This window comes from Taudactylus pleione, unplaced genomic scaffold (assembly GCF_031769625.1).
Source record: "Taudactylus pleione unplaced genomic scaffold, aTauple2 ptg000030l, whole genome shotgun sequence".
Classification (NCBI taxonomy): Eukaryota; Metazoa; Chordata; class Amphibia; order Anura; family Myobatrachidae; genus Taudactylus; species Taudactylus pleione.
In genome coordinates, this window is record NW_028284432.1 from 2558891 (window position 1) to 2584302 (window position 25412).

The 25412-nt window shown below is 48.6% G+C and overlaps 1 protein-coding gene across 1 annotated transcript in view; it reads left to right on the forward strand.

Annotated features, from left to right (window-relative positions):
• The window catches only part of DDX1 (DEAD-box helicase 1), a 44676-nt gene extending 29293 nt beyond the window's left edge, over positions 1–15383 (forward strand). The window contains exons 15-26 of the mRNA XM_088451842.1: positions 538–636; positions 1103–1192; positions 3826–4014; positions 6002–6053; positions 6142–6288; positions 7509–7600; positions 11599–11671; positions 11803–11875; positions 12228–12270; positions 13027–13122; positions 13908–14028; positions 14936–15383. Of these exons, the coding sequence (XP_088307968.1) occupies positions 538–636; positions 1103–1192; positions 3826–4014; positions 6002–6053; positions 6142–6288; positions 7509–7600; positions 11599–11671; positions 11803–11875; positions 12228–12270; positions 13027–13122; positions 13908–14028; positions 14936–15066 (1206 nt within the window). The 3' untranslated portion in view covers positions 15067–15383. The remainder of the gene's footprint in view (positions 1–537; positions 637–1102; positions 1193–3825; positions 4015–6001; positions 6054–6141; positions 6289–7508; positions 7601–11598; positions 11672–11802; positions 11876–12227; positions 12271–13026; positions 13123–13907; positions 14029–14935) is intronic.
• The last annotated feature ends 10029 nt before the right edge of the window (positions 15384–25412 follow it).

The following is a 25412-nucleotide window of genomic DNA, read 5'->3' on the forward strand; positions in this document are numbered from 1 at the left end:
TGTAGTCATAGCGCTTAGAATGCCGACACCAGAATCCTGACTGCAGGCACCCCGATGGTAAGTACTGGGGTTAGGGGGATGGTTAGGGTTAGGTGTAGGCTTCGGGGAGGGTTAGGTTTAGGAGTAAGGATAGGATACTTACCGACAGGTGACCTATATTCTAACCCTGTTTGGATGCCATCATAGGGACTCTGACCGCCGGGATCCCGAGCGCCAGCATCCTGTAACCAACCCATAAAGAGAACTTCTTATGGTTTAGATTATACTAGTTTTACATAGCACCTAGTATTAGTGTACAAAAATGTTTATAGGCTCTGCATGATGCTTGTTCCATATAAAGTCTCCCAACACCATAGATTTAGTAACCGAAATATGAGAAGAGAACATGAGTTTTAACCTATGTATTCCATTGTTACTATTCTACTATTATGCTCATGGTATCTCTCTTTTCTCTTTTTGTTTTCTTTTTTTTTTTCATATTAATGTAAAAAATGATTTTATTTCAAACCAAAATAACACTATGTCCGTTCCCTACAGGTAGATATAGTGGTGGGGACACCAGGCAGAGTCGATGACCTTATTTCAACAGGGAAATTGAATCTGTCTCAAGTGCGCTTCCTGGTGCTTGATGAAGCTGTAAGTTTGGATGATGTAATCCCCTGGTTACCCTATACTGTGATTCTCCATAGTCTCTGCTGTTATTTTATTCATATTGTATTTTATTTTGAACTCTTTTCTATTACTGCTGGTGTGATGTCATAACTGACACTTCTGCCCTATAACCTGCTTATAGTTCTGTTTTGTTTTGTTTTTTTAAGTAATTTCTATAGAGGATCATTCTGTATTATAGAACTTTTTGAACTTAATGTGCTTTTGTCATGTAAAGTTAAAGGCAGGCCAAGGCATAATATGGCTATCAAACAGTAGTACACAGCTGCCAATCAGAAGTTGGCATTGTACATTCCAGTAACCATTAGACACGTGAAAGCCAGTATCTGGTTGGTTGCTATGGGTTTTAGCACATTTTCTTCAAGCGCAGTGCCTTGGATATTGCTAATAGTTTATCTTCTCATTCATCACTTTCGATGTTGTATTTTGTCAGGACGGTCTCCTGTCCCAGGGATATTCCGACTTCATTAATAGAGTTCATCAGCAAATCCCCCAGATCACCTCAGATGGCAAAAGACTGCAGGTAACACATACATGAATAAAACTGTTTATGCCTTGAAATATCAATGCAAACATACCTTTAATAACACTTTTCTTCTTCACTAGAGGGATACAGACAATGTTTAATGTCCCCCCAATGAGGCATGGCATTGTGGGGAGGAGGGGGGGGGTGGTGATAATATGGAATCCTCATATTCTCAGCGTACCCTCTGAGCAGATTCTTTTTGTTGTGGACACACAAGGATCTGGAGTACATTAACCCTTTCCTTTCTTCACGCAGTGGTAATAATGTAATGGGCTCTGATATTTAGCAGGTTTTTTTTTTCTTTCTCTTTAAAGGCAAAACCAACCTGGGTCTGATTTGAAAGCAAAGTTGATTCTTTAAATCCCATGCCAAAATCACTGGAAAATCCTCACTCTTGCATAATTGGACCCTATTCTATTTTTTTTAAGCATCTTCTTCCCTGTTCTGGAGCACCAGAGGATGTCAGGGCCATTACACTAACCTTTTTCTGATGTAAATGACACAGGGGTAAATGTTATAGGTTCCGAGTTTGTAAAATGTGCGAGTATAGAGCTATACTTGCACATTTCTACAACTCGCCCTATGTAATAGGGAGCGAGAACATGCAAACTTGCATGTTTCTCACACCCCAGAACGCGCAATGGCAAAACACGCATGCAGATGATTTGCCATTGTGAGCATACAACTCTGGCAATGTAGTAAAGTGTGAGGGTTTAACTCGCACACTATTACTGCCTGAAAACTTGAGAGAATACAGACCTGCTTCAGGCTAGCGAGTCTCGACTGAGCAGGTCCGAGTTACACAGAAAGATGCACAGATCCATGAGATCCATGCATGTTTGCGTGTGTGTAATAAAATAAATGAGTAGGGGTCCCCTGTATTTTTCATAACCAGACCCGGACTCTTTCTAATGGGGGTGTAATGTCACAGCCTGGTAACCCTTTCACCGGGGTCCCCGGCCAAAGCATTCTACTTAACCGCTAGTCAGCCCAGGGATACCTGGGGAGGTCGGGGCTCCCCCAATAAAGGGGTCCTCCCAGTCCTGGGCCAAGGGTTCCAGATTGATTGTGTAAATGTGTTGGTAAACAATAGATTTAATAATATTGTCTTTTACTGGAGAACTAGAGTTCCCAGCAAGCTTCTCCCGCATGCTGGTACTTGGAGAACCACAAGTACCAGCATGCGGGTCATTAAGGGCCCGCTGGTACCTCCAATTCAGGATGCAGTTATAATACCGACTGCTGGAATTCCGCCGCTCAGAATGCTGGCGCCGGAATCCCGACACCTGTCTGAATCCCAAGCACAGGCATCCCGTACCCAACCCCTCTAGTTCACCTACAAAATAAATATTAAAACAAAGACAATACTCACTGTGAAAGTAAAATTTTATTAAAGCGTACATGCACACACATTCACACTCACCTAAATTCTTTGTAACCATTCACGTCCACTTGTCCAGTAGCATCCACAACACCTGTAAAAAAAAAAATAATAAAAAAAAAATACTCGCCTATTCCTAGTGTAGATCACGTCCTCTTCATTCCAACTAGTCATTCACGGTCCTAAAAAAAAAAAAAAAAGGGCACGCGAAACCTAGTTGGACAGGAGGAAGGGTAAGTGTTTACACATACTGTTCCTCCACACGAATGACCGCAACCCATGTGAGTCATGTCCTTTACAGGAGCTTCCAGCCAATCACTGGGCACCTACGTAGGAGCTGCCCACTGATTGGCTATGAACGGTCAGCCTGTCTGTCACACTTTCTCCCATAGACTTCAATGGTGGTAAAACGCCATTAAAGTCTTCTAGTGGGAACTGTTACATTGTAGCCTGTGATGGTAACCGCAAGGTTAACCATCATAGTCTACAATGTAGTGGAGAAGGGGGGGGGGGCGCACATCATTTATTTAATTTTATTTCTACGCTTACATTTTTTTTTTTTAAACACAGAAGCCTTCATGGATCTCACTGATCTGTGAAAGCTTCTGTATAACTCTGACCTTTTAATGCTAGTCGCATTTACAGGTCAGAGTTTACTCAGACTCTCATAATGTAATAGCCCCGTACTCACAAGTTTATAGACTATTTGGCGAGTTGTGGGACAAACTTGGACCTTTAAATGTGCGAGAAGGTCTGAGTTTGTCCCGCAGGGAAAACTCGGACCCCATTACATTTATCCCACAATCTTCGTTTCTTTCCATTTTTGATCAAAAAGCCCTCGTGGCTCTGGATACACCTGAACTCCTACCTTCTAAAACATTGTGGCCATAGGCTTACCAACTAGTAATATTGGAACTTGATTTGTCACGTTAATGGTAAACTAAAGAGCGGCGGGAGGGTTGTAGGGGAGCGGAGTGGTAATTTTTTTTCCCCACACTGCTCTACCATCTGGCGGATGGCACATAACCCATCGTCTCCGGTTCTCCCTGCAAGCTGGTGTTGCATTGAGTAATCTCTATCTTGTGACCCAGTTGCCCTACTTTATACACGTGCTGTGTTCCTTTGTCAGGTGCGTGTGATTTCTTGGCCAGGTCTCACGTATCCTTGTGTCAGGTGACTGCTCCATCGTTTTACATTCATGTGAGGCATAGAGCCTGCTCTCCTGTACATATGTGTATTGTTCCGGCAGGTGATCGTGTGTTCTGCCACCCTACATTCATTTGATGTGAAGAAGCTGTCGGAGAAGATCATGCACTTTCCCACCTGGGTGGATCTGAAAGGAGAAGATTCTGTCCCGGAGAGTGTCCACCACGTTGTTGTCCCTGTCAACCCAAAGAAGGATAAGACGTGGGAGCGAGTTGGTAAAAACCATATGAGGGTGAGAACATGGTCATAGTAGATATGAGAGAGATCATTGTGGCCATAAGATCCCTGATTATCGGGTACTGACATAAATGACGCCAAAAACAAATGTTTGTTTTATTTTTTCAATTTGTCCATTTGTGTGACACAGCCAGTTTATGTACGATTTTCCCCACCTGAGAATACATCCAGTATGTCTCGCTGACAGGCAACCATGGTGGGCACAGAATGATGGCTTTAGCTTATCCCTGGGTGGGAATTTCTCGTACATTGATCTCAAACTGCATGCATGGAGAATATTTGCCCATATGCAGAGCTGTGTGTGTCTTGCAGTGCGCCGACCCCTCCTGTGCGCGCATGGCTTGCTACTAGTCATCCTTTTCATCATCAACGCCAACCTGGGCCTGAGAGAGAGAGAGTAGGGGGAGAGAGAGAGAGAGTAGGGGGAGAGAGAGAGAGAGTAGGGGGAGAGAGAGAGAGAGTAGGGGGAGAGAGAGAGAGAGTAGGGGGAGAGAGAGAGAGAGTAGGGGGAGAGAGAGAGAGAGTAGGGGGAGAGAGAGAGAGTGAGAGAGTAGGGGGAGAGGGGGAGAGAGAGAGAGAGAGTAGGGGGAGAGAGAGAGAGAGAGTAGGGGGAGAGAGAGAGAGAGAGTAGGGGGAGAGAGAGAGAGTGTAGGGGGAGAGAGAGAGTGTAGGGGGAGAGAGAGAGTGTAGGGGGAGAGAGAGTGTAGGGGGAGAGAGAGAGTGTAGGGGGAGAGAGAGAGTGTAGGGGAGAGAGAGAGTGTAGGGGGAGAGAGAGAGAGTGTAGGGGGAGAGAGAGAGAGTGTAGGGGGAGAGAGAGAGAGTGTAGGGAGAGAGAGAGAGAGTAGGGGGAGAGAGAGAGTAGGGGGAGAGAGAGAGTTAGGGGGAGAGGGAGTGAGAAGGGGGTGAGAGAGAGAGTGAGAAGGGGGTGAGAGAGAGAGAGTAGGGGGTGTGTGTGGGAGAGAGGAAAGGGGGGGTGAGGACGGGTGCCAGATAGGAGGGTGAAAGAGAGGAAAGGGGGGGAGGGTGAGAGAAAAAAAGGAACAGAAGCGGGGAGAGAGTTGGACTGGGCAGATACAGAAGGAAGGGGTATAGAGACTGGAAGAGAGATGGGTTGAAGACCTGGGAGAGCAAGAGCCAGGGAAAGAGAGAGGGAAGTGTGGTGGGGGAGAGAGCAAGAAAATAGAGAGAGAAAGGGGGAGAGAGTGAGACAGGGCAGAGACATGGGAAATAAGGGTGACAGACACAATGGGGAGAGAAACAGGGAAAAGATGGTGGAAATAGATGGAGGGGGACATGGAAAAGTGAGGGGGAGTGTATAGAATCACGTAACTGTTGTTTTCCGTGTGACAATCTGTACTGGAAGAAAGAAAAGGATAAATCCGTCTGAGTCGCTGGTTCCTAGCAATTTGCTGGGCTGCCAATGGCTTCACATCATACAATGTATGTCTCCATTGTGTGTCTCCTATACAATGTATGTCTCCATTGTGTGTCTCCTATACAATGTATGTCTCCATTGTGTGTGTCTTATACAATGTATGTCTCCATTGTGTGTGTCCTATACAATGTATGTCTCCATTGTGTGTGTCCTATACAATGTATGTCTCCATTGTGTGTGTCCTATACAATGTATGTCTCCATTGTGTGTGTCCTATACAATGTATGTTTCCATTGTGTGTGTCCTATACAATGTATGTTTCCATTGTGTGTGTCCTATACAATGTATGTCTCCATTGTGTGTGTCCTATACAATGTATGTCTCCAATTGTGTGTGTGTCCTATACAATGTAAATTGGACTGCAGTTATGTATAATGTATTCTGACCAGCACCTTGTGTCAATGTTGCAACAAATGTGCCTAAATAGTGATCACATTTGTATTCCTGCCCCCAGACATAGTGTCAGCATTGCCTGCCATTACATCGCTTCCCACTTTACATTCTACTTCAGCTTCTCCAATCTCTGAAATGATCTCTCTTTCCCTAGACTGATGGCGTGCATGATAAGGATAACGTTAGGCCCGGAGGAAGTTCTGCAGGTAATCCTATAACATAAGCGTTCTCTAGTAAAATGATAATATATGTAGCAGGAAGTCCGTGTGCTTTATAATGCATTTTTTTTGTTAGAAACATTGTCAGAAGCAATTAAGATACTGAAGGGCGAGTACATAATCCGTGCAATCAAAGAACACAATATGGATCAAGCCATCGTATTCTGCCGCACTAAGCTGGACTGTGACAACTTGGAGCAATACTTTATACAGAACGGAGGAGGTAATAACTGCGACCACTGCTGAGGGCGGATTGCTGGGATTTCTCTATCAGCTACTGAGGGACTCGGGCACTACAGGAGTAAATCATTCTCATCTAAGAGTTAGGACACGTAACTGTTGCTTATTCACATGCAGGTATAGAGCTGCCCATTGTACGTTACCCTGGGGTCACTTGGCTATGAACAGAGGGCCTGATTCAGACCCGCTCGCAAGAGCATAGCACTCGCAAGCGGGTCGATGGTGGCCCAGTGTGCATGTGAGCCCCGGAACGAGCGCAAAAAGCGCTCGCTCTGTGGCTCACTACAAAAGGGGCGGCTGTCGATGTTTATCGACCGCTCGCCCCGTTTTGTAGGCGTGGCCGGGGTGTGGCTTCACAAACAGGCATTCCCAAGCGAACGCCTGCCGTTTGGTGGCGTCCCCACTGACATCACCAGTGATGTCAGTGGGAGAGCTTCCGGCTCTATTAGAGCCAGAAGCGCTCTGGGGCTTGCGGCCACGAGACCCTACCACAAGGTTCTCATCGCAAGCCCGATGGTCGCGATGGTCTTGACCATCACGACCATCATCCTGGCCGCTCGCAATAGCTGTGGGTGGTCACCCACAGCTATGCGAGCAGCCAGGAGGCCGCAACTAAAAAAACCAAGCTCCCGCCCTGATTCAGAACGAGCGCTCGATTTTTGCGAGCGCCTCTGAATCAGGCCCTGAGCTCAGAATAGTGATGTATCACTGAGGACCAGACTATCAATACTAGCAGAAGCCAGACGGGCCAAAATCACCTGTATTGCACTAAGCAACGAATCCGCTTTCACCCGTCTAGAGCAGAATGAACAATGAAAGCTGATTTTTTTTGCACCAAGTACATTGTTGGTGTATGAGCCCAGCTGACCCCTTTCCTGGGCCCTTTATGTTTTTTTTGTTGCAGCATCATAACTTTTTGGTGTCTATTTACCACCAATGTATAGAATACCTTGCTAATAGGGAAAGCTTGTAAGCGGGTCTAACTTTCTATTACCAATGTGTTACTGTCACAGGGGCTTGGGCCTAGCTTGTCCATCATCGCTCATCTTGTTTGGTGCACGGTAGAAGTAGGGGCTCAGGTGCCTGTCCTTGGCTTTCTCCATTGCTCATACAGCTGGATGTAGGTGTAAGGGGTGTGTGTGCTTTTTATATACTGATGTCTGCGCTGATTGTGCATACTTACATGGATGTGATCATTTGTAGGACCCGATAGGAAAGGACATCAGTTATCGTGTGTGTGTCTTCACAGTGACCGGAAACCTCATGAAAGGAAGCAGAACCTGGAAAGATTTAAGGTACAATAGTGGCCACGGCCAGTGCAGAAAGTGTTTGGAGGGTGCCACTGGTGACTCCTCAGACCTCTCAGTGAATGTGTGTATTTGGTATGGCCTGTAGGTGTCACTGTTGCTCTGTGGCCTGCTGTGGGACTTAGCTGCAGGCTACGGAATATCAATGCCAAAAACAATGAACAGTAAATATACACTATTCTTTCTCTTAAATACAAAACGCTTTTACCTTTTGTAGTTAAAGGATTGTATGTCCACCCGTAAATGGATGTTTTCCTGCACCATCATTCTATACAGGAAACGTTAGATTTCGCTAGCATTACTTCATTGGAACTTTCCAACCCTGGCCAATAGCACTGCCGGATCTACATTACACAAGGTTCCATCTGTACCGTGCTCTCCTGATATCACTGGCTTATTATCAGGGTCGTAACCAGAGATATGCCGGCCCCATAGCAACATTTCTGCAGGGCCCCCCCATAGGTCTATCTATGCCCGCCACCCTCCTGCCCCGCACTACTTACCTCCTGAGCCCGGCGCCCCGCTCCAACTCTCCTCACTGAAGCTCGGAGGGGGCGTGGCCGTTGTCCGGGGATGTCCTCATAGCCACACCTCCTCCCAGCTTCTCTAGTCACAGGCTGAAGTGTGCTTGTAACTAAAAGGTAGTTTTGCAGAAGGGGATCATCAGCAACTTCTCTCCTCGTAATGCCGCTGAGGTGAGACTGGAAGAGAGATGGGTACAGGGGGAGGCTGGCCCCGGAAGTGCTGCGAGCCCCATAGCAACTGCACCCACGGTAGTTAGGCACCTGCTTATTATAATATTCTTGTGCAGTTCTTGTATAAACTAGTGCATTGTGCTGTTACAGTATATAGAATTTTACAATAATCCAGGAAAGACAAAATGCTGTAATTTTGTCATATAGTAGATCAGGGTTTCCCAACCACCGTCCTCAAGGCACACTAACAGTCCAGGGTTTAAGGATAGCCATACCTGAGCACAAGTGACTTAATTAGTACTTCAGTTATTTTGATTTAGCCATCTGTGCGCAATCACGGATAGCACTAAAACCAGGACTGTTAGTGTGCCTTGGGGACCGAGGTTGGGAATCACTGTAGTAGATGGATGCATCTGATGGCTGTGCATAACACTGGATTATGCCAACTCCATAGGTTTTGCATTTAGAATATTTAAAGGGAATAGATGAGGAGGTGGAGTAGAATGTGCAAAGACTTTTATTTATTTTTTACATGGAGCTGTCCTATACATAAGTATAGCTCCCACCTGCACTGCTAGGACCAAACTAATGCACTAATGGAGCCCATTGTTTAACATGTTTTACACTGATCTGGATAATATCCAAATTAGATCTCGATCGGGTCTGTTTAAATCAATTTGTTGGAACAGACGGTATATTGGGTTATTTTGCAGAAAGTAGAACAATCCATAGATACATTTAGTTGTTACCTGTTCCGTGGGGTAGATATCCCTTCTACAGCGCGAGTCACTAGGGGGTATAATTACTAAAGTGCAGGTTTTTAGATGTGGAGATGTTGCCCATAGCAAACAATCATATTCTAGCTATTATCTTCTAGAAGGTGCTAGATAAATGATCAGTAGAATCGGATTGGTTGCTAAGGGCAACAACTCCCACTTTAGTAAATACAGATGTGTCCTCATAATCTAACCTCAATACGCCACGCAGTGCGACTTGCCTGGCATGTGTGAGCCGCCGGGTCCTGTGCTACACTGATGGCATCGGGCGTCTTTTTTCGCCAAAAGGGCTCCTAATTCGCAATGCGATGCAACTAGGACACAGTGTGCCGATTTAATGTGATATGACACTTGTATATCTGTGTGCTCCTGAGTCTGTATATGGGAGACTGTGCTGAGTAATGTGATATGTGACACCTGTATATCTGTGTGCACCTGAGTCTGTATATGGGAGACTGTGCTGAGTAATGTGATATGTGACACCTGTATATCTGTGTGCTCCTGAGTCTGTATATGGGAGACTGTACTGAGTAATGTGATATGTGACACCTATATATCTGTGTGCTCCTGAGTCTGTATATGGGAGACTGTGCTGAGTAATGTGATATGTGACACCTGTATATAGGAGACTGTGCTGTGTAATGTGATATGTGACACCTGTATATCTGTGTGCTCCTGAGTATGTATATGGGAGACTGTGCTGAGTAATGTGATATGTGACACCTGTATATCTGTGTGCTCCTGAGTCTGTATTTGGGAGACTGTGCTGAGTAATGTGATATGTGACACCTGTATATCTGTGTGCTCCTGAGTCTGTACATGGGAGACTGTGCTGAGTAATGTGATATGTGACACCTGTATATATGTGTGCTCCTGAGTCTGTACATGGGAGACTGTGCTGAGTAATGTGATATGTGACACCTGTATATCTGTGTGCACCTGAGTCTGTATATGGGAGACTGTGCTGAGTAATGTGATATGTGACACCTGTATATCTGTGTGCTCCTGAGTCTGTATATGGGAGACTGTGCTGAGTAATGTGATATGTGACACCTGTATATCTGTGTGCTCCTGAGTCTGTATATGGGAGACTGTACTGAGTAATGTGATATGTGACACTTGTATATCTGCGTGCTCCTGAGTCTGTATATAGGAGACTGTGCTTAGTAATGTGATATGTGACACCTGTATATCTGTGTGCACATGAGTCTGTATATGGGAGACTGTGCTGAGTAATGTGATATGTGACACCTGTATATAGGAGACTGTGCTGAGTAATGTGATATGTGACACCTGTATATCTGTGTGCTCCTGAGTCTCTATATGGGAGACTGTGCTGAGTAATGTGATATGTGACACCTGTATATCTGTGTGCTCCTGAGTCTGTATATGGGAGACTGTACTGAGCAATGTGATATGTGACACCTGTATATACAAGTGTCACATATCACATTATTCAGCATAACCTGCTAGTGTGGCCTAGTCACATCTCATTGCAACTTGGGCACATTTTTGGTGAAAAAAGATGCACAAAAAATTACGCCCAGCGCTGGCAGAGTCTCATGGGACCTGGCACAACAAGGGGGGCTTTTTAGCGTGTGTGCAGCAAAGATGTATAAGGACACATCTGTATACCCCTTAGTGTGAGTTATCCTGTCAACCTTTATGTGTTGTACCCTGACCACTATCATTTCATTTAGACATTTCTTGCTACTTCTAAGCCGCCTGCAATATCCATCCACCACTAGAGAACCTAATCCATCCTCTGAGTTTTAACCTAGTTCTCTTCATGCCACTACATTCTCCATGTGAGTCTCTCACTATCCTAAAGCTGGGTACACTCCTATACAATCCTTGTCCCAGTCACCCCATATTGGACGATCGGGCAGGAGCGTTAGCTGATAAACTGCTTTTAATGCTCTTGCGATGGTAGAGATCGGGAGGTCGCATCTTATGTGCTCTTTAATATAGGTCGCCCGACTTTCTGCACAGTGTACATGGGGCTGCAGGCAGCTAACGGGGGGTCACGCTGGGGACACTGGACTGATCGGGAGAGTTTAAACCGATCAGCCTCTAATTGTAAAATGTGTGTACCCACCTTAACTTAAGTATGTGTAAAGTCACATCCTCCTGGCTATTTGCTGGAGATTCTGGTATGTCGTGGAGAAAGCCTATGGTGATAAAGCTGCGTCATGTACTATGCACTATGCACTACCTTTCTACTCAAGGTGATTGGTTCCTTTCACATTAACATTGACCTTGTTCTCCCATTCTCATGCCGGCACACACACAATGAGAGAGGCCGGTCCATACTTTATGTCCAGCACTGATCAAATAAAACCAAGAAAGCAAAATGCAAAATAGATTTGTAATTGCCAAGCACTAAATTGTTATAAATGTTCAGTGACGTAATCTTATTGATAACATAAAAAGATATAGATATACAGTATATATATGTAATCAGTGTTAAATCCCGCCGCTATTGTGTGTAACATTGACGTTTTTGTGTTATAAGAAAGCAGAAGTCCGGTTCCTGATCTGTACGGACGTGGCCGCCAGAGGTATTGATATCCATGGAGTCCCTTATGGTGAGAGTTTGTACTTTTGTTTTATGTATAAATGTTGAGTTTACGCTAATATTAATAATTGACTCTGTAGCAGACAGTCCTATTAAATGCTTCTAGATAGGTGAATCCACTTTATGCTCTATTCCACGCAGTTATCAATGTAACCCTTCCGGATGAGAAGCAGAACTACGTCCATCGCATCGGTAGAGTTGGCAGAGCTGACAGGTATTGTGTTCCCTACCGTCGGGCATATCTGCTTGATGGGCCTCCCTCCAGTTAGGAAAATTTAGCACCACCATAAAGTAATATGTGTTGCTTTAAAATACAAAGTGGAACGTGATTGGCTGGTTCCAGGCAACTCTATTTGGGAGTTTGGGTCAAAGCGTCTTTTAAGGGAGTCATTTGCTTTAAGACCTACATTATTAGCATCGAGAAAGTTTGCAAATCACTGATCACTTATATTTGTTCTCTCTCGATCTCTCTCTCGATCTCTCTCTCGATCTCTCTCTCTCTCGATTAGGCTTAATCCCTAATCTGATGTGTTCTTGTTTTTTTTTGTTTTTGTTTTTTTTGTCAGGATGGGTTTGGCCATTTCTTTGGTGGCATCTGAAAAAGAAAAGGTAAGAAAGCTTTGTCACTGCGATTACTGATCTTCATAATAGTATACACAATTACTCCTAGAGCTAAGCTGATGCTCTTCAGGTCATTTTCTGATAATGCCATGGGAACAATTGTGACAGTGTGTATATTAAATTATAAAATAAAAGTAGTCTTAAATATGTTCATACTTGCCGACAATCAGTTCCCTCCTTCCGGGAGGGAACTGATTTGTCGGCTAACAGCGGGGGGCGTAGCCGGCCATGACGTCACATTTAGGGGCGTGGCTGCGTCCTCGTGGCCCTGCCCCCTCTTCACAATGGTGATATAATCGCATCGCCGCCCCAAACCCCCCCCCCTGCTGCGGGGGTTTTGACATTAACTCTGCAGGGGGTAGGGAGGGATACCGGCTTCCGGGCCTGAAAATCGCCAGGCTCCCGGCCAAATCAGGAGGCTAGGCAAGCCTGAATATGTTGTTAAAAGAAACCTCTGTATGTCCTGAAAAAAAGCGCACACACAACTTGGTGACTGGAATGTAAAATTGCCATAAAATCCAGCCGAGCTTAAACCACCTACAGTCTTAAAGGAGTTAATAATAATAATAATAATAATATAAATCTACAAAAAAAAGCCGCCATGTTTGTATTCTGTAAGTTTGGTATCTGAATTAAACGACAAGGTGAATATACTGAAAAAGAGAGTTATGGAGGAGATGGGAGCTGCCGTTACTTACACCATTCTATAAACAGGAGATTACGTAACATTTCTTTGTGTGATAGGTTTGGTATCATGTTTGCAGCAGCCGTGGGAAAGGCTGTTATAACACACGGCTGAAGGAGGACGGGGGCTGCACCATATGGTACAATGAGATGCAGGTAACTTACCTTCTATCTTCTTTTTTTTAAGTTCAGTTGTTAAACTTATTGTTTAATGTTTAAGGCATTGTATTATGTGTTTTGATTAAACGTTAAAGGCCCCCACACATGGAGCGCTATAGCGGCCGATCCGACGGATTGGATCAATATTGCAGCTATATCGTTCCGTGTGTGGGCATGATATCGGCCACTGCGCGCTCCCGTGAGGTCGTCCGTCGCTCCTCCAGATCTTTGTCTGCACAAGAGATCTGGAGAATCGACAGACGATCTCATGCTAGTCTGAGGGGGTGGGTGGGGGGGGCGGCATATCGGACGGTCGGGGAGCGGATTGCTCCGTGTGTGGGGACTGCCCGATATGTCGGATCGTGCATCGCATCGCCAGCTACATATCGTACCGTGTGTAGCCGGCTTAACACTTTCAAGGATAACCCCACACAGCTGCAGATTTTCCATACTTCCTGCCCAGCTGTCTCTCAATAACTTTTTTTTTTTTTATTGTGAAGTTGATGGCACTACCTACTGGCTTTGTGATTGGCTGTGCCACCGTAAGCCAATCAAAGAGAGTGAGAGGGGGTGGTTCAGTCAGCGGCACCACTAAGACTGTTGTGAGACATCTTGCAATGGTTTCCAGCGACGACAGACGTCAAAGGAAAACTGAAGCGTGGGTTCTCTTTAAAATTAAATACAAAAATATTTCCCCATTTTAACTTGAGTTCTTCTTATATGTATAGTAATTGAAAGGTAGACACATTGTACTAAGTGATGCAACTGTGGTTCCTCTGTAGCTGCTGTCTGAAATTGAAGAGCACCTGACTTGCACAATATCCCAGGTAGAACCTGATATTAAAGTTCCCCTGGACGAGTTTGATGGAAAGGTGGTCTATGGACAGAAGAGGGCTGGTGGCGGTAAGACCAAGTTTGTTTCTCAGTCATTTACCACGGTTATATTTTATACACTAAGGCTGCCCAGCTGATGCGATAACTGGTGCCCATATTTCTTAAAAGATAATTACACCCCAAAAATATTTCTTAGGACCTGCCACCTCCCCTCAGCTAGCAGAAGTGTGTAGGTCTCGGCCTGCTTGCACACTGTACCGCTGCCTGACCCCCGTTGACCACGGTAGTAAGTAAGGGAGGGAGAGCTGTGTTAGCGTCTAGGACAGACCGTGACTAAAGTCCATTCACCTCCAGCTCTGTTTCGATGTAGAACAGTTATCCCCTCTCATCTACTCACTTGAAGGGGTCCTGTTCTGAGGCTACCACAGTTATACTATTTTGGAAGAATTGCTCACAATTCATAATTTGCATGAAGAATTAAGGTGCGTACACACTGGGCGATAAAGTGGACGACTAAACAATAACGATATCGTTATCGTTCAGTCGTCCACTTTATCGTCCATTTTTAACCCCAAAACTTTCCTGCGGATCGTTCTTCATCATCGTTCATCGGGCTGACATGCAGGCCAACCTGACGATCTCGTCAGGTTGCTGCATGTTTTGGAATGTGGGAAGAGAGCCCGGCGCTGAACGATATCGTTAATGATATCGTTCAGCGGCTGTGCTCAATGTCAGGAACGACATTGAGCACAGCCTGCCGGGGACACACTACACGATATCGCTCAGGGAGCATATCGTGTAGTGTGTACGCACCATTAGATTACAACCAGGATAGCCTTTGCCCCATATCACAAGATTACAATAAACAAAATTCCACGCTATCATTCTACATTGTTATAATTTAATCCATCTAACAAACACAGGTTTCCCAGGTAATGGAGTTCATTCTTACAATGAGGCATTTTCCCAATTGCAGGTGGGCTGTATAAAGGACATGTAGATATTTTAGCACCAACAGTACAAGAACTGGCTGCTCTAGAGAAAGAGGCTCAGACGTCCTTCTTACAACTGGGGTATCTCCCTAACCAGCTGTTCAGAACCTTCTAATCCTCTGATCAGTGTGTGGTAACCGGCCGTTCAAGCTCTGGAGAGGCCGCGAGAAGAGGCTGACCGAGTCAGGCATCCCTGCGCGATGGAACGACAAGCTGAACACCGAAGCAACACTGCGCTGCAGCTACTCAGTTTAGAATGCTGTAACTGTGGATACTTTCAATTTTTTTCCTCATCATTTTGCTCTTTTGTTCCTTACTAGATCGTAATAATTATAGAAAGCATTAACGTATGTCATCTTGTTTTTCCTTGTTCAGATTGATGATGCTCTGTGTGCGCAGTGGAAATAATAAATTGAACGGACTACAAATTCATGGAGTTTTGTGACCTTTAGAATATATAAACATATATACATATATAATATAATATATAGACGTTTATAACATATAGACTAGAATATACCTATACAGTATATTCTAGTCTATATGTTTACCGACAGCAAACATATAGACTAGAATATACTGTATAGATATATTATAGTCTATATTTTGCTGTCGGTGTCTGATCTATATCTTTCCTATTCACTCTTGTGTCACATAACTTGGTTTGGAAAGTTTCCCTGATGAAACTCATAAGTAATATAATGTAAAGTAATATAATATAAAGTAAGCAAACATTAGAGAATCAGCGTTCTGCACGCAGCTGATCTGTGCTGTCCGGTAATGTGATTTTCAGCTGACTTCTGAGAATTACCCCTTTCAGGGTTATACCGAGATCTTCAATAGTGCTGCCACTTATTATGAACCAGCTGGAGCCGGACCATTCTACCTGATTATACTGTTGTAACCAATAGTGGAGCTGCGTAGCGTGTGTGCATTCATTCCTCGGGTGCCACACTAGATACACAACATGGTGCATCAATAAAATGTGGCACAGCATACAGTATGTACAAAGTCAAAGCTACGTGAAAAGAAAAAATGGATCCTGCAAAAACCAAACATTGTAGTAAAAAAACAGGATTTTGGTACTTACCGATAAATCCCTTTCTCCGATTCCACAGGGGACACTGGAGCTCAAGACAGTGGGGTATAGACGGTGGTAGAGTAGAGCCTGGCACTTTAAATAATTAAGAAGTGTGACTGGCTCCTCCCCCTCTATGCCCCATCAGCCCCAGTTTAAGAAACTGAGCCCGAGAGGAGACGGAGGACAACAGGAAAAAGAGGAGAAGTAGAAGACCACAGAACAGACAAAACCGGCTGAAGGAGAATAGAAGAACCCACTGCAGGGAACACATGCAGTCATACAACCATATACTGAGCCAACAAAACGGCAGGAACACAGCACTGGGCGGGCGTCCAGTGTCCCCTGTGGAATCGGAGAAAGGGATTTATCGGTAAGTACCAAAATCCTGTTTTCTCCTTCATCCACTAGGGGACACTGGAGCTCAAGACAGTGGGGACGTCCCAAAGCCAACCTCCTGGGTGGGAAGTGCTGAGAACTTGCCGTAACCCGCGGCCAACCGAAACAGGGACAGCCGAGAACCTTAGGCCCAATTGAAAGGCAAGAGCTGTATCTAGTGGACAACAAAGATTAGAATCGTCAGAACACCGTAATCACAGCTGAAAACAAACCGACCCAGACCCTTGGGAGCAGTGAGTCCCAACATGAGTCCATAGGAAAAGGGGCGGTAATCCAAGAATAAAACTCCACAAAACTGTAGTAGAGTTTAAAACAGGAAGGTGCAACAGTCGCAGACTGTAGAATACCAGCACTGCTGAACATAAATTATATCGATATATGTAGAATTATACAGATAACTGATGCAGATCCTGTCCACAAACTTCTTTAACAAAGAGTATATCTGAAGGCCAGAGGCATATATCGAACTGTCGTCCAGGACCAGTCCTGAGGTCTAACTAATTAGGTGGATTTCAACCAGCGGAAGGGCTAAAACGTAGAAGTCACCAACCAGTGGAGATTCTACTGGCAAGTAACAGGGATGGCATAGAGAAGATTGAGACAACAATTCTTTACAGAGGGTCAAACAACAGGACAACCCAGTCTGGAACAGAGGGATAAAACCGCAACTGGAACCCTTCCATGTATTCAGGCGAAGACCAGCTTCCCCTTCACCTGGAAAAAAAACCAGAACAATCAACCTCCGCCAACAGCGGAAGGGAAACCACAAATGGACGACTTCCAACGTAATGGAAGCGTGTAGACAGTAGCAGCTTCTGGCCCATAATAGCATGAATACAACTGGGATACCTTAGCTGCTGAAAATCATGGATGCAACAGCCACCCCGGGAAAGCGAGACACCAAATAGGGAAGCATCCTATATAGTGAGGCTAGAGCCCTAGGTCAACGTGAAAGTACCTGTCAGTGTAATAAAAGTATCAACAGATACTGAACACAAAAAACCAAACAAGGCCTCTTGTGTATAATATTTCTGTTATAGGAACAGGACCTGTGACTGACGTACGTAATGTAAACCTGTGCACTAGCCTGAAAATGCACCGCAAATCAGAAAATAGCATATCACTAATCTCTATGGTGGATGGACCCACACACCAGGAAGGCTCTAAGGTGTAGAGCCAACTAACGTGAACAGGTACCATAAGGGGGCGAATGTCTGCCAGGACAGCAGCTAGGGTGCAGAAGGGAGGATAACTGATGTGTAATGTCAGGTTGCAGTATCAGGAGCCTCTTCCGGAGGATTAGGGGGTGAGCCTGCTCACCTGTGAGTGACCAGAAGCCCTCTGGATGCTACGTAGAATGTCACTGACCTTTTCCATTTCACAACAAACCATCCGGTATAAGAGTAACATCGGTGGTCAAAGACCCAATGCTCTATAGCTTGGACTTCAGTCTGGAGATATTGTTGTAGAAAATACTGTAGAAACTAGCAGAATTGTTAGTCGAGACATGTAGATCATACAACAGGACTACATTCAATGACTTTATCTGAGAGTGTTCCATTAGAGATGTGTATTCATATAGAGAATACACATATACCCCAAACACCCTGCTAGTGTAAGTATCATTACATTAACACTTATAATGGGAAAGTGCATATAGCCAAGAGGCAGAATCACCAGATAGCGTAAGATATTAACTAAGACCCTCTGCATGTATACATAGAATTTCCATGGATCCCCACAAGTGACCCTTGACATTGAAAGTGGTCACATACCAATATAAAATACAATACTTATATTGCTGAGTAGGAACTTCTTGGTGGATATTTCAGCCAGCCAGCCTGCATGGTGACGCCGGGCCACAGTCGCAGCAGGCAGCTAAACAGAGGAGCAACAGGTAAGTGTTGGCGGCGGCCAGGGGGAGGAGGGAGGTTGGAGCTGAGGACACAGGGCTGGGGGGAGGTTGGAGCTGAGGACACAGTACTTGGGGGGTGGAGCTAATGACACAGGGCTGGGGGGAGGTTGGAGCCGAGGACACAGGGCTCGGGTGGGGAGGTCTGGGCATATAGTTCAGTCCCATATGTCTATCTTCTGATCTAGCCATAACTACCCAGCATTTCTCACCCCACCTTACATAGGGATCAGGCATGTGCAGCTATAACTATTTATAATATGAACTGATATTATTGGTTATAACACTGTGCTTTATTAATACTTTCATAAAACATGGCAGCCAATTCTCCACACGGCATTGTTGTGGAGAGTGCTAGGCAATGTATGGTGTGTTTTCAAGATGGTGACCAGAATTGGCCTGGATGATTCAAAGAGGGCAGTTGGGTACCTGTGACTTGTTTACCAATGCATCTTTGGGTACCTGTGACTTGTTTACCAATGCATCTTGTCCTGGCACTGCTACTATAGCAATCAAGTAAGTAATGTGGAGGTGCAAATGATGGAGATGTGAACAATAGATAACAGGTGGCCAAGGAGACCCGTAGACACTGGAACAAAGCTGGGTGCAGGGAAAGACAGGCATGACTAAAATCCACTTTCTGGACAGTTTAAAACAGGGGTCTTCAAACTTGGCCCTCCAGCTGCTGTGGAACTACACATCCCAGCATGCACTGCCACCTTTTTGATATAACAGCATGCTAAAACTATGTGCAGTGCATGCTGGGATGTGTAGTTCCACAGCATCTGGAGGGCCAAGTTTGAAGACCCCTGGTTTAAAACATACTTGCTTTCTAGTTTTTCTTTATTCCTTTTAGATTATAGTGTGATCTAGGTGACGCACACTGGGTCTGGGGGAATGTAGCTGAGAGATGCACACTGGGTCTGGGGGAATGGGACTGAGATGCACACTGGGTCTGGGGGAATGGGACTGAGAGACGCACACTGGGTCTGGGGGAATGTAGCTTAGAGACGCACACTGGGTCTGGGGGAATGTGGCTGAGAGACGCACACTGGGTCTGGGGGAATGGGACTGAGAGACGCACACTGGGTCTAGGGGAGTGGGGCAGAGAGACGCACACTGGATCTGGGGGAATGGGGTCGAGAGATGAACACTGGGTCTGAGAGATGCACACTGGGTCTGGGGGAATGGGACTGAGAGACGCACACTGGGTCTGGGGGAATGGGGTCGAGAGACAAACACTGGGTCTGGGGCAGAGAGACGCACACTGGGTCTGGGGCAATGGGTCTGAGAGATGCACACTGGGTCTGGGGGAATGTGGCTGAGAGACGCACACTGGGTCTGGGGAATGTAGCTGAGAGACGCACACTGAGTCTTGGGGAATGTAGCTGAGAGACGCACACTGGGTCTGAGGGAATGGGGCTGAGAGACGCACACTGGGTCTGGGGGAATGGGACTGAGAGACGCACACTGGGTCTGAGGGAAAGGGGCTGAGAGACGCACACTGGGTCTGGGGGAATGGGACTGAGAGACGCACTCTGGGTCTGGGGGAGTGGGGCAGAGAGACGCACACTGGGTCGGGGGAATGGGACTGAGACGCACACTGGGTCTGGGCGAATGTAGCTCAGAGATGCACACTGGGTCTGGGGGAATGGGGATGAGAGACGCACACTGGGTCGGGGGGAATGTGGCTGAGAGACGCACACTGGGTCTGGGGAATGTGGCTGAGAGACGCACACTGGGTCTGGGGGAGTGGGGCAGAGAGACGCACACTGGATCTGAGGGAATGGGGCTGAGAGACGCACACTGGGTCTGGGGGAATGGGGCTGAGAAACGCACACTGGGTCTGGGGGAATGTGGCTGAGAGACGCACACTGGGTCTGGGGGAATGGGACTGAGAGACGCACACTGGGTCTGGGGGAATGGGACTGAGAGACGCACACTGGGTCTGGGGGAATGGGACTGAGAGACGCACACTGGGTCTGGGGGAATGGGATTGAGAGACGCACACTGGGTCTGGGGGAATGGGATTGAGAGACGCACACTGGGTCTAGGGGAGTGGGGCAGAGAGACGCACACTGGATTTGGGGGAATGGGGTCGAGAGATGAACACTGGGTCTGAGAGACGCACACTGGGTCTAGGGGAATGGGGTCGAGAGACGCACACTGGGTCTGGGGGAATGGGGCTGAGAGACGCACACTGGGTCTGGGGGAATGGGACTGAGAGACGCACACTGGGTCTGGGGAATGTGGCTGAGAGATGCACACTGGGTCTAGGGGAATGGGGCTGAGAGACGCACACTGGGTCTGGGGGAATGTAACTGAGAGACGCACACTGGGTCTGGGGGAATGGGACTGAGAGACGCACACTGGGTCTGGGGAATGTGGCTGAGAGATGCACACTGGGTCTGGGGGAATGGGGCTGAGAGACGCACACTGGGTCTGGGGGAATGTAAGTGAGAGACGCACACTGGGTCTGGGGGAATGTGGCTAAGAGACACACACTGGGTCTGGGGGAAAGTGGCTGAGAGACGCACACTGGGTCTGGGGGAATGGGACTGAGAGACGCACACTGGGTCTGGGTAAATGGGGTCGAGAGATGAACACTGGGTCTGAGAGACGCACACTGGGTCTGGGGGAATGGGGTCGAGAGATGCACACTTGGTCTGGGGGAATGGGACTGAGAGACGCACACTGGGTCTGGGGGAATGGGGTCGAGAGACAAACACTGGGTCTGGGGCTGAGAGATGCACACTGGGTCTGGGGGAATGTGGCTGAGAGATGCACACTGGGTCTGGGGGAATGGGACTGAGAGAAGCACACTGGGTCTGGGGGAATGTGGCTGAGAGACGCACACTGGGTCTGGGGGAATGTGGCTAAGAGACACACACTGGGTCTGGAGGAAAGTGGCTGAGAGACGCACACTGGGTCTGGGGGAATGGGACTGAGAGACGCACACTGGGTCTGGGGGAATGGGACTGAGAGACGCACACTGGGTCTGGGTAAATGGGGTCGAGAGACTAACACTGGGTCTGAGAGACACACACTGGGTCTGGGGCAGAGAGACGCACACTGGGTCTGGGGGAATGGGGCTGAGAGATGCACACTGGATCTGGGGGAATGTGGCTGAGAGACGCACACTGGGTCTGGGGGAATGGGACTGAGAGACGCACACTGGGTCTGGGGGAATGGGACTGAGAGACGCACACTGGGTCTGGGGGAATGGGGTCGAGAGACGAACACTGGGTCTGAGAGACGCACACTGGGTCTGGGGGAATGGGGCTGAGAGACTCACTGGGTCTGGGGGAGTGGGGCAGAGAGACGCACACTGGGTCTGGGGGAATGGGGCTGAGAGACGCACACTGGGTCTGGGGGAATGTGGCTGAGAGACGGACTCTGGGTCTGGGGGAATGGGGTCGAGAGACGGACTCTGGGTCTGGGTGAATGGGACTGAGAGACACACACTGGGTCTAGGGGAATGGGACTGAGAGATGCACACTGGGTCTAGGGGAATGTGGCAGAGAGACGCACACTGGGGCCGAGGAATGGGACTGAAAGACTCACACTGGGTCTGGGGGAATGGAGCTGAGAGACGCACACTGGGTCTGGGGGAATGGGGCTGAGACGCACACTGGGTCAGGGGGGAATATGGCTGAGAGATGCACACTGGGTCTTGGGGAATGGGGCCGAGAGACGGACTCTGGGTCTGGGGCTGAGAGATGCACACTGGGTCTGGATGAATGGGACTGAGAGACGCACACTGGGTCTAAGGGAATGGGACTGAGAGATGCACACTGGGTCTAGGGGAATGTGGCAGAGAGACACACACTGGGTCTGGGAGAATGGGGCTGAGAGATGCACACTGGGTCTGGGAATGGGGTCGAGAGACGGACTCTGGGTCTGAGAGACGCACACTGGGTCAAGGGCTGAGAGACGCACACTGGGTCTGGGTGAATGGGGCTGAGAGATGCACACTGGGTCTGGGGGAATGGGGCTGAGAGATGCACACTGGGTCTGGGGAAATGGGGTCGAGAGACGGACTCTGGGTCTGAGAGACGTACACTGGGTCTGGGTGAATGGGAGAGAGACGCACACTGGGTCTAGGGGAATGGGACCGAGAGACGCACACTGGGTCTGGGAGTGTGGAGCTGAGAGACGCACACAGGGTCTGGGGGAATGGGACTGAGAGATGCACACTGGGTCTAGGGGAATGTGGCAGAGAGACGCACACTGGGGCCGAGGAATGGGACTGAAAGACTCACACTGGGTCTGGGGGAATGGAGCTGAGAGACGCACACTGTGTCTGGGGGAATGGGGCTGAGAGACGCACACTGGGTCAGGGGGGAATGTGGCTGAGAGACGCACACTGGGTCTGGGGGAATGGGGCCGAGAGACGGACTCTGGGTCTGGGGCTGAGAGACGCACACTGGGTCTGGATGAATGGGACTGAGAGACGCACACTGGGTCTAGGGGAATGGGACTGAGAGATGCACACTGGGTCTAGGCGAATGTGGCAGAGAGACACACACTGGGTCTGGGAGAATGGGGCCGAGAGATGCACACTGGCTCTGGGAATGGGGTCGAGAGACGGACTCTGGGTCTGAGAGACGCACACTGGGTCTAGGGCTGAGAGACGCACACTGGGTCTGGGTGAATGGGGCTGAGAGACGCACACTGGGTCTGGGGGAATGTGGCTGAGAGATGAAACTGGGTCTGGGGAAATGGGGTCTAGAGACGGACTCTGGGTCTGAGAGGCGTACACTGGGTCTGGGTGAATGGGAGAGAGAAGCACACTGGGTCTAGGGGAATGGGACTGAGAGACGCACACTGGGTCTGGGAGTGTGGAGCTGAGAGACGCACACTGGGTCTGGGTGAATGGGAGAGAGACGCACACTGGGTCTAGGGGAATGGGACTGAGAGACGCACACTGGGTCTGGGAGTGTGGAGCTGAGAGACGCACACTGGGTCTGGGGGAATGTGGCTGAGAGATGCACACTGGGTCTGGGGGAATGGGGTCGAGAGACGGACTCTGGGTCTGGGTGAATGGGACTGAGAGACACACACTGGGTCTAGGGGAATGGGACTGAGAGACGCACACTGGGTCTGGGGGAATGGGGCTGAGAGACGCACACTGGGTCTTGGGGAATGTGGCTGAGAGATGCACACTGGGTCTGGGGGAATGTGGCTGAGAGATGCACACCGGGTCTGGGGGAATGGGGTCGAGAGACGGACTCTGGGTCTGGGTGAATGGGACTGAGAGACACACACTGGGTCTAGGGGAATGGGACTGAGAGATGCACACTGGGTCTAGGGGAATGTGGCAGAGAGACTCACACTGGGGCCGAGGAATGGGACTGAAAGACTCACACTGGGTTTGGGGGAATGGAGCTGAGAGATGCACACTGGGTCTGGGGGAATGGGGCTGAGAGACGCACACTGGGTCTGGGGGGAATGTGGCTGAGAGATGCACACTGGGTCTGGGGGAATGGGGCCGAGAGACTGACTCTGGGTCTGGGGCTGAGAGATGCACACTGGGTCTGGATTAATGGGACTGAGAGACGCACACTGGGTCTAGGGGAATGGGACTGAGAGATGCACACTGGGTCTAGGGGAATGTGGCAGAGAGACACACACTGGGTCTGGGAGAATGGGGCCGAGAGAGGCACACTGGGTCTGGGAATGGGGTCGAGAGACGGACTCTGGGTCTGAGAGACGCACACTGGGTCTAGGGCTGAGAGACGCACACTGGGTCTGGGTGAATGGGGCTGAGAGACGCACACTGGGTCTGGGGGAATGTGGCTGAGAGATGCACACTGGGTCTGGGGAAATGGGGTCGAGAGACGGACTCTGGGTCTGAGAGACGTACACTGGGTCTGGGTGAATGGGAGAGAGACGCACACTGGGTCTAGGGGAATGGGACTGAGACTCACACTGGGTCTGGGAGTGTGGAGCTGAGAGACGCACACTGGGTCTGGGGGAATGGGACTGAGAGATGCACTCTGGGTCTAGGGGAATGTGTCAGAGAGACGCACACTGGGGCCGAGGAATGGGACTGAAAGACTCACACTGGGTCTGGGGGAATGGAGCTGAGAGACGCACACTGGGTCAGGGGGGAATGTGGCTGAGAGATGCACACTGGGTCTGGGGTTATGGGGCCGAGAGACGGACTCTGGGTCTGGGGCTGAGAGACGCACACTGGGTCTGGATGAATGGGACTGAGAGACGCACACTGGGTCTAGGGGAATGGGACTGAGAGATGCACACTGGGTCTAGGGGAATGTGGCAGAGAGACACACACTGGGTCTGGGAATGAGGTCGGGAGACGGACTCTGGGTCTGAGAGACGCACACTGGGTCTAGGGCTGAGAGACACACACTGGGTCTGGGAGAATGGGGCCGAGAGACGCACACTGGGTCTGGGAATGGGGTCAGGAGACGGACTCTGGGTCTGAGAGACGCACACTGGGTCTAGGGCTGAGAGACGCACACTGGGTCTGGGTGAATGGGGCTGAGAGACACACACTGGGTCTTGGAGAATGGGGTCGAGAGACGGACTCTGGGTCTGAGAGACGCACACTGGGTCTAGGGCTGAGAGACGCACACTGGGTCTGTGTGAATGGGGCTGAGAGATGCACACTGGGTCTGGGGAAATGGGGTCGAGAGACGGACTCTGGGTCTGAGAGACGTACACTGGGTCTGGGTGAATGGGAGAGAGACGCACACTGGGTCTAGGGGAATGGGACTGAGAGACGCACACTGGGTCTGGGAGTGTGGAGCTGAGAGACGCACACTGGGTCTGGGGGAATGGGGCTGAGAGACGTACACTGGGTCTGGGGGAATGTGGCTGAAAGATGCACACTGGGTCTGGGGGAATGGAGTCGAGAGACGGACTCTGGGTCTGAGAGACGTACACTGGGTCTGGGTGAATGGGACTGAGAGACGCACACTGGGTCTAGGGGAATGGGACTGAGAGATGCACACTGGGTCTAGGGGAATGTGGCAGAGAGTCGCACTCTGGGTCTAGGGGAATGGGGTCGAGAGACGGACTATGGGTCTAGGGGAATGGGGTCGAG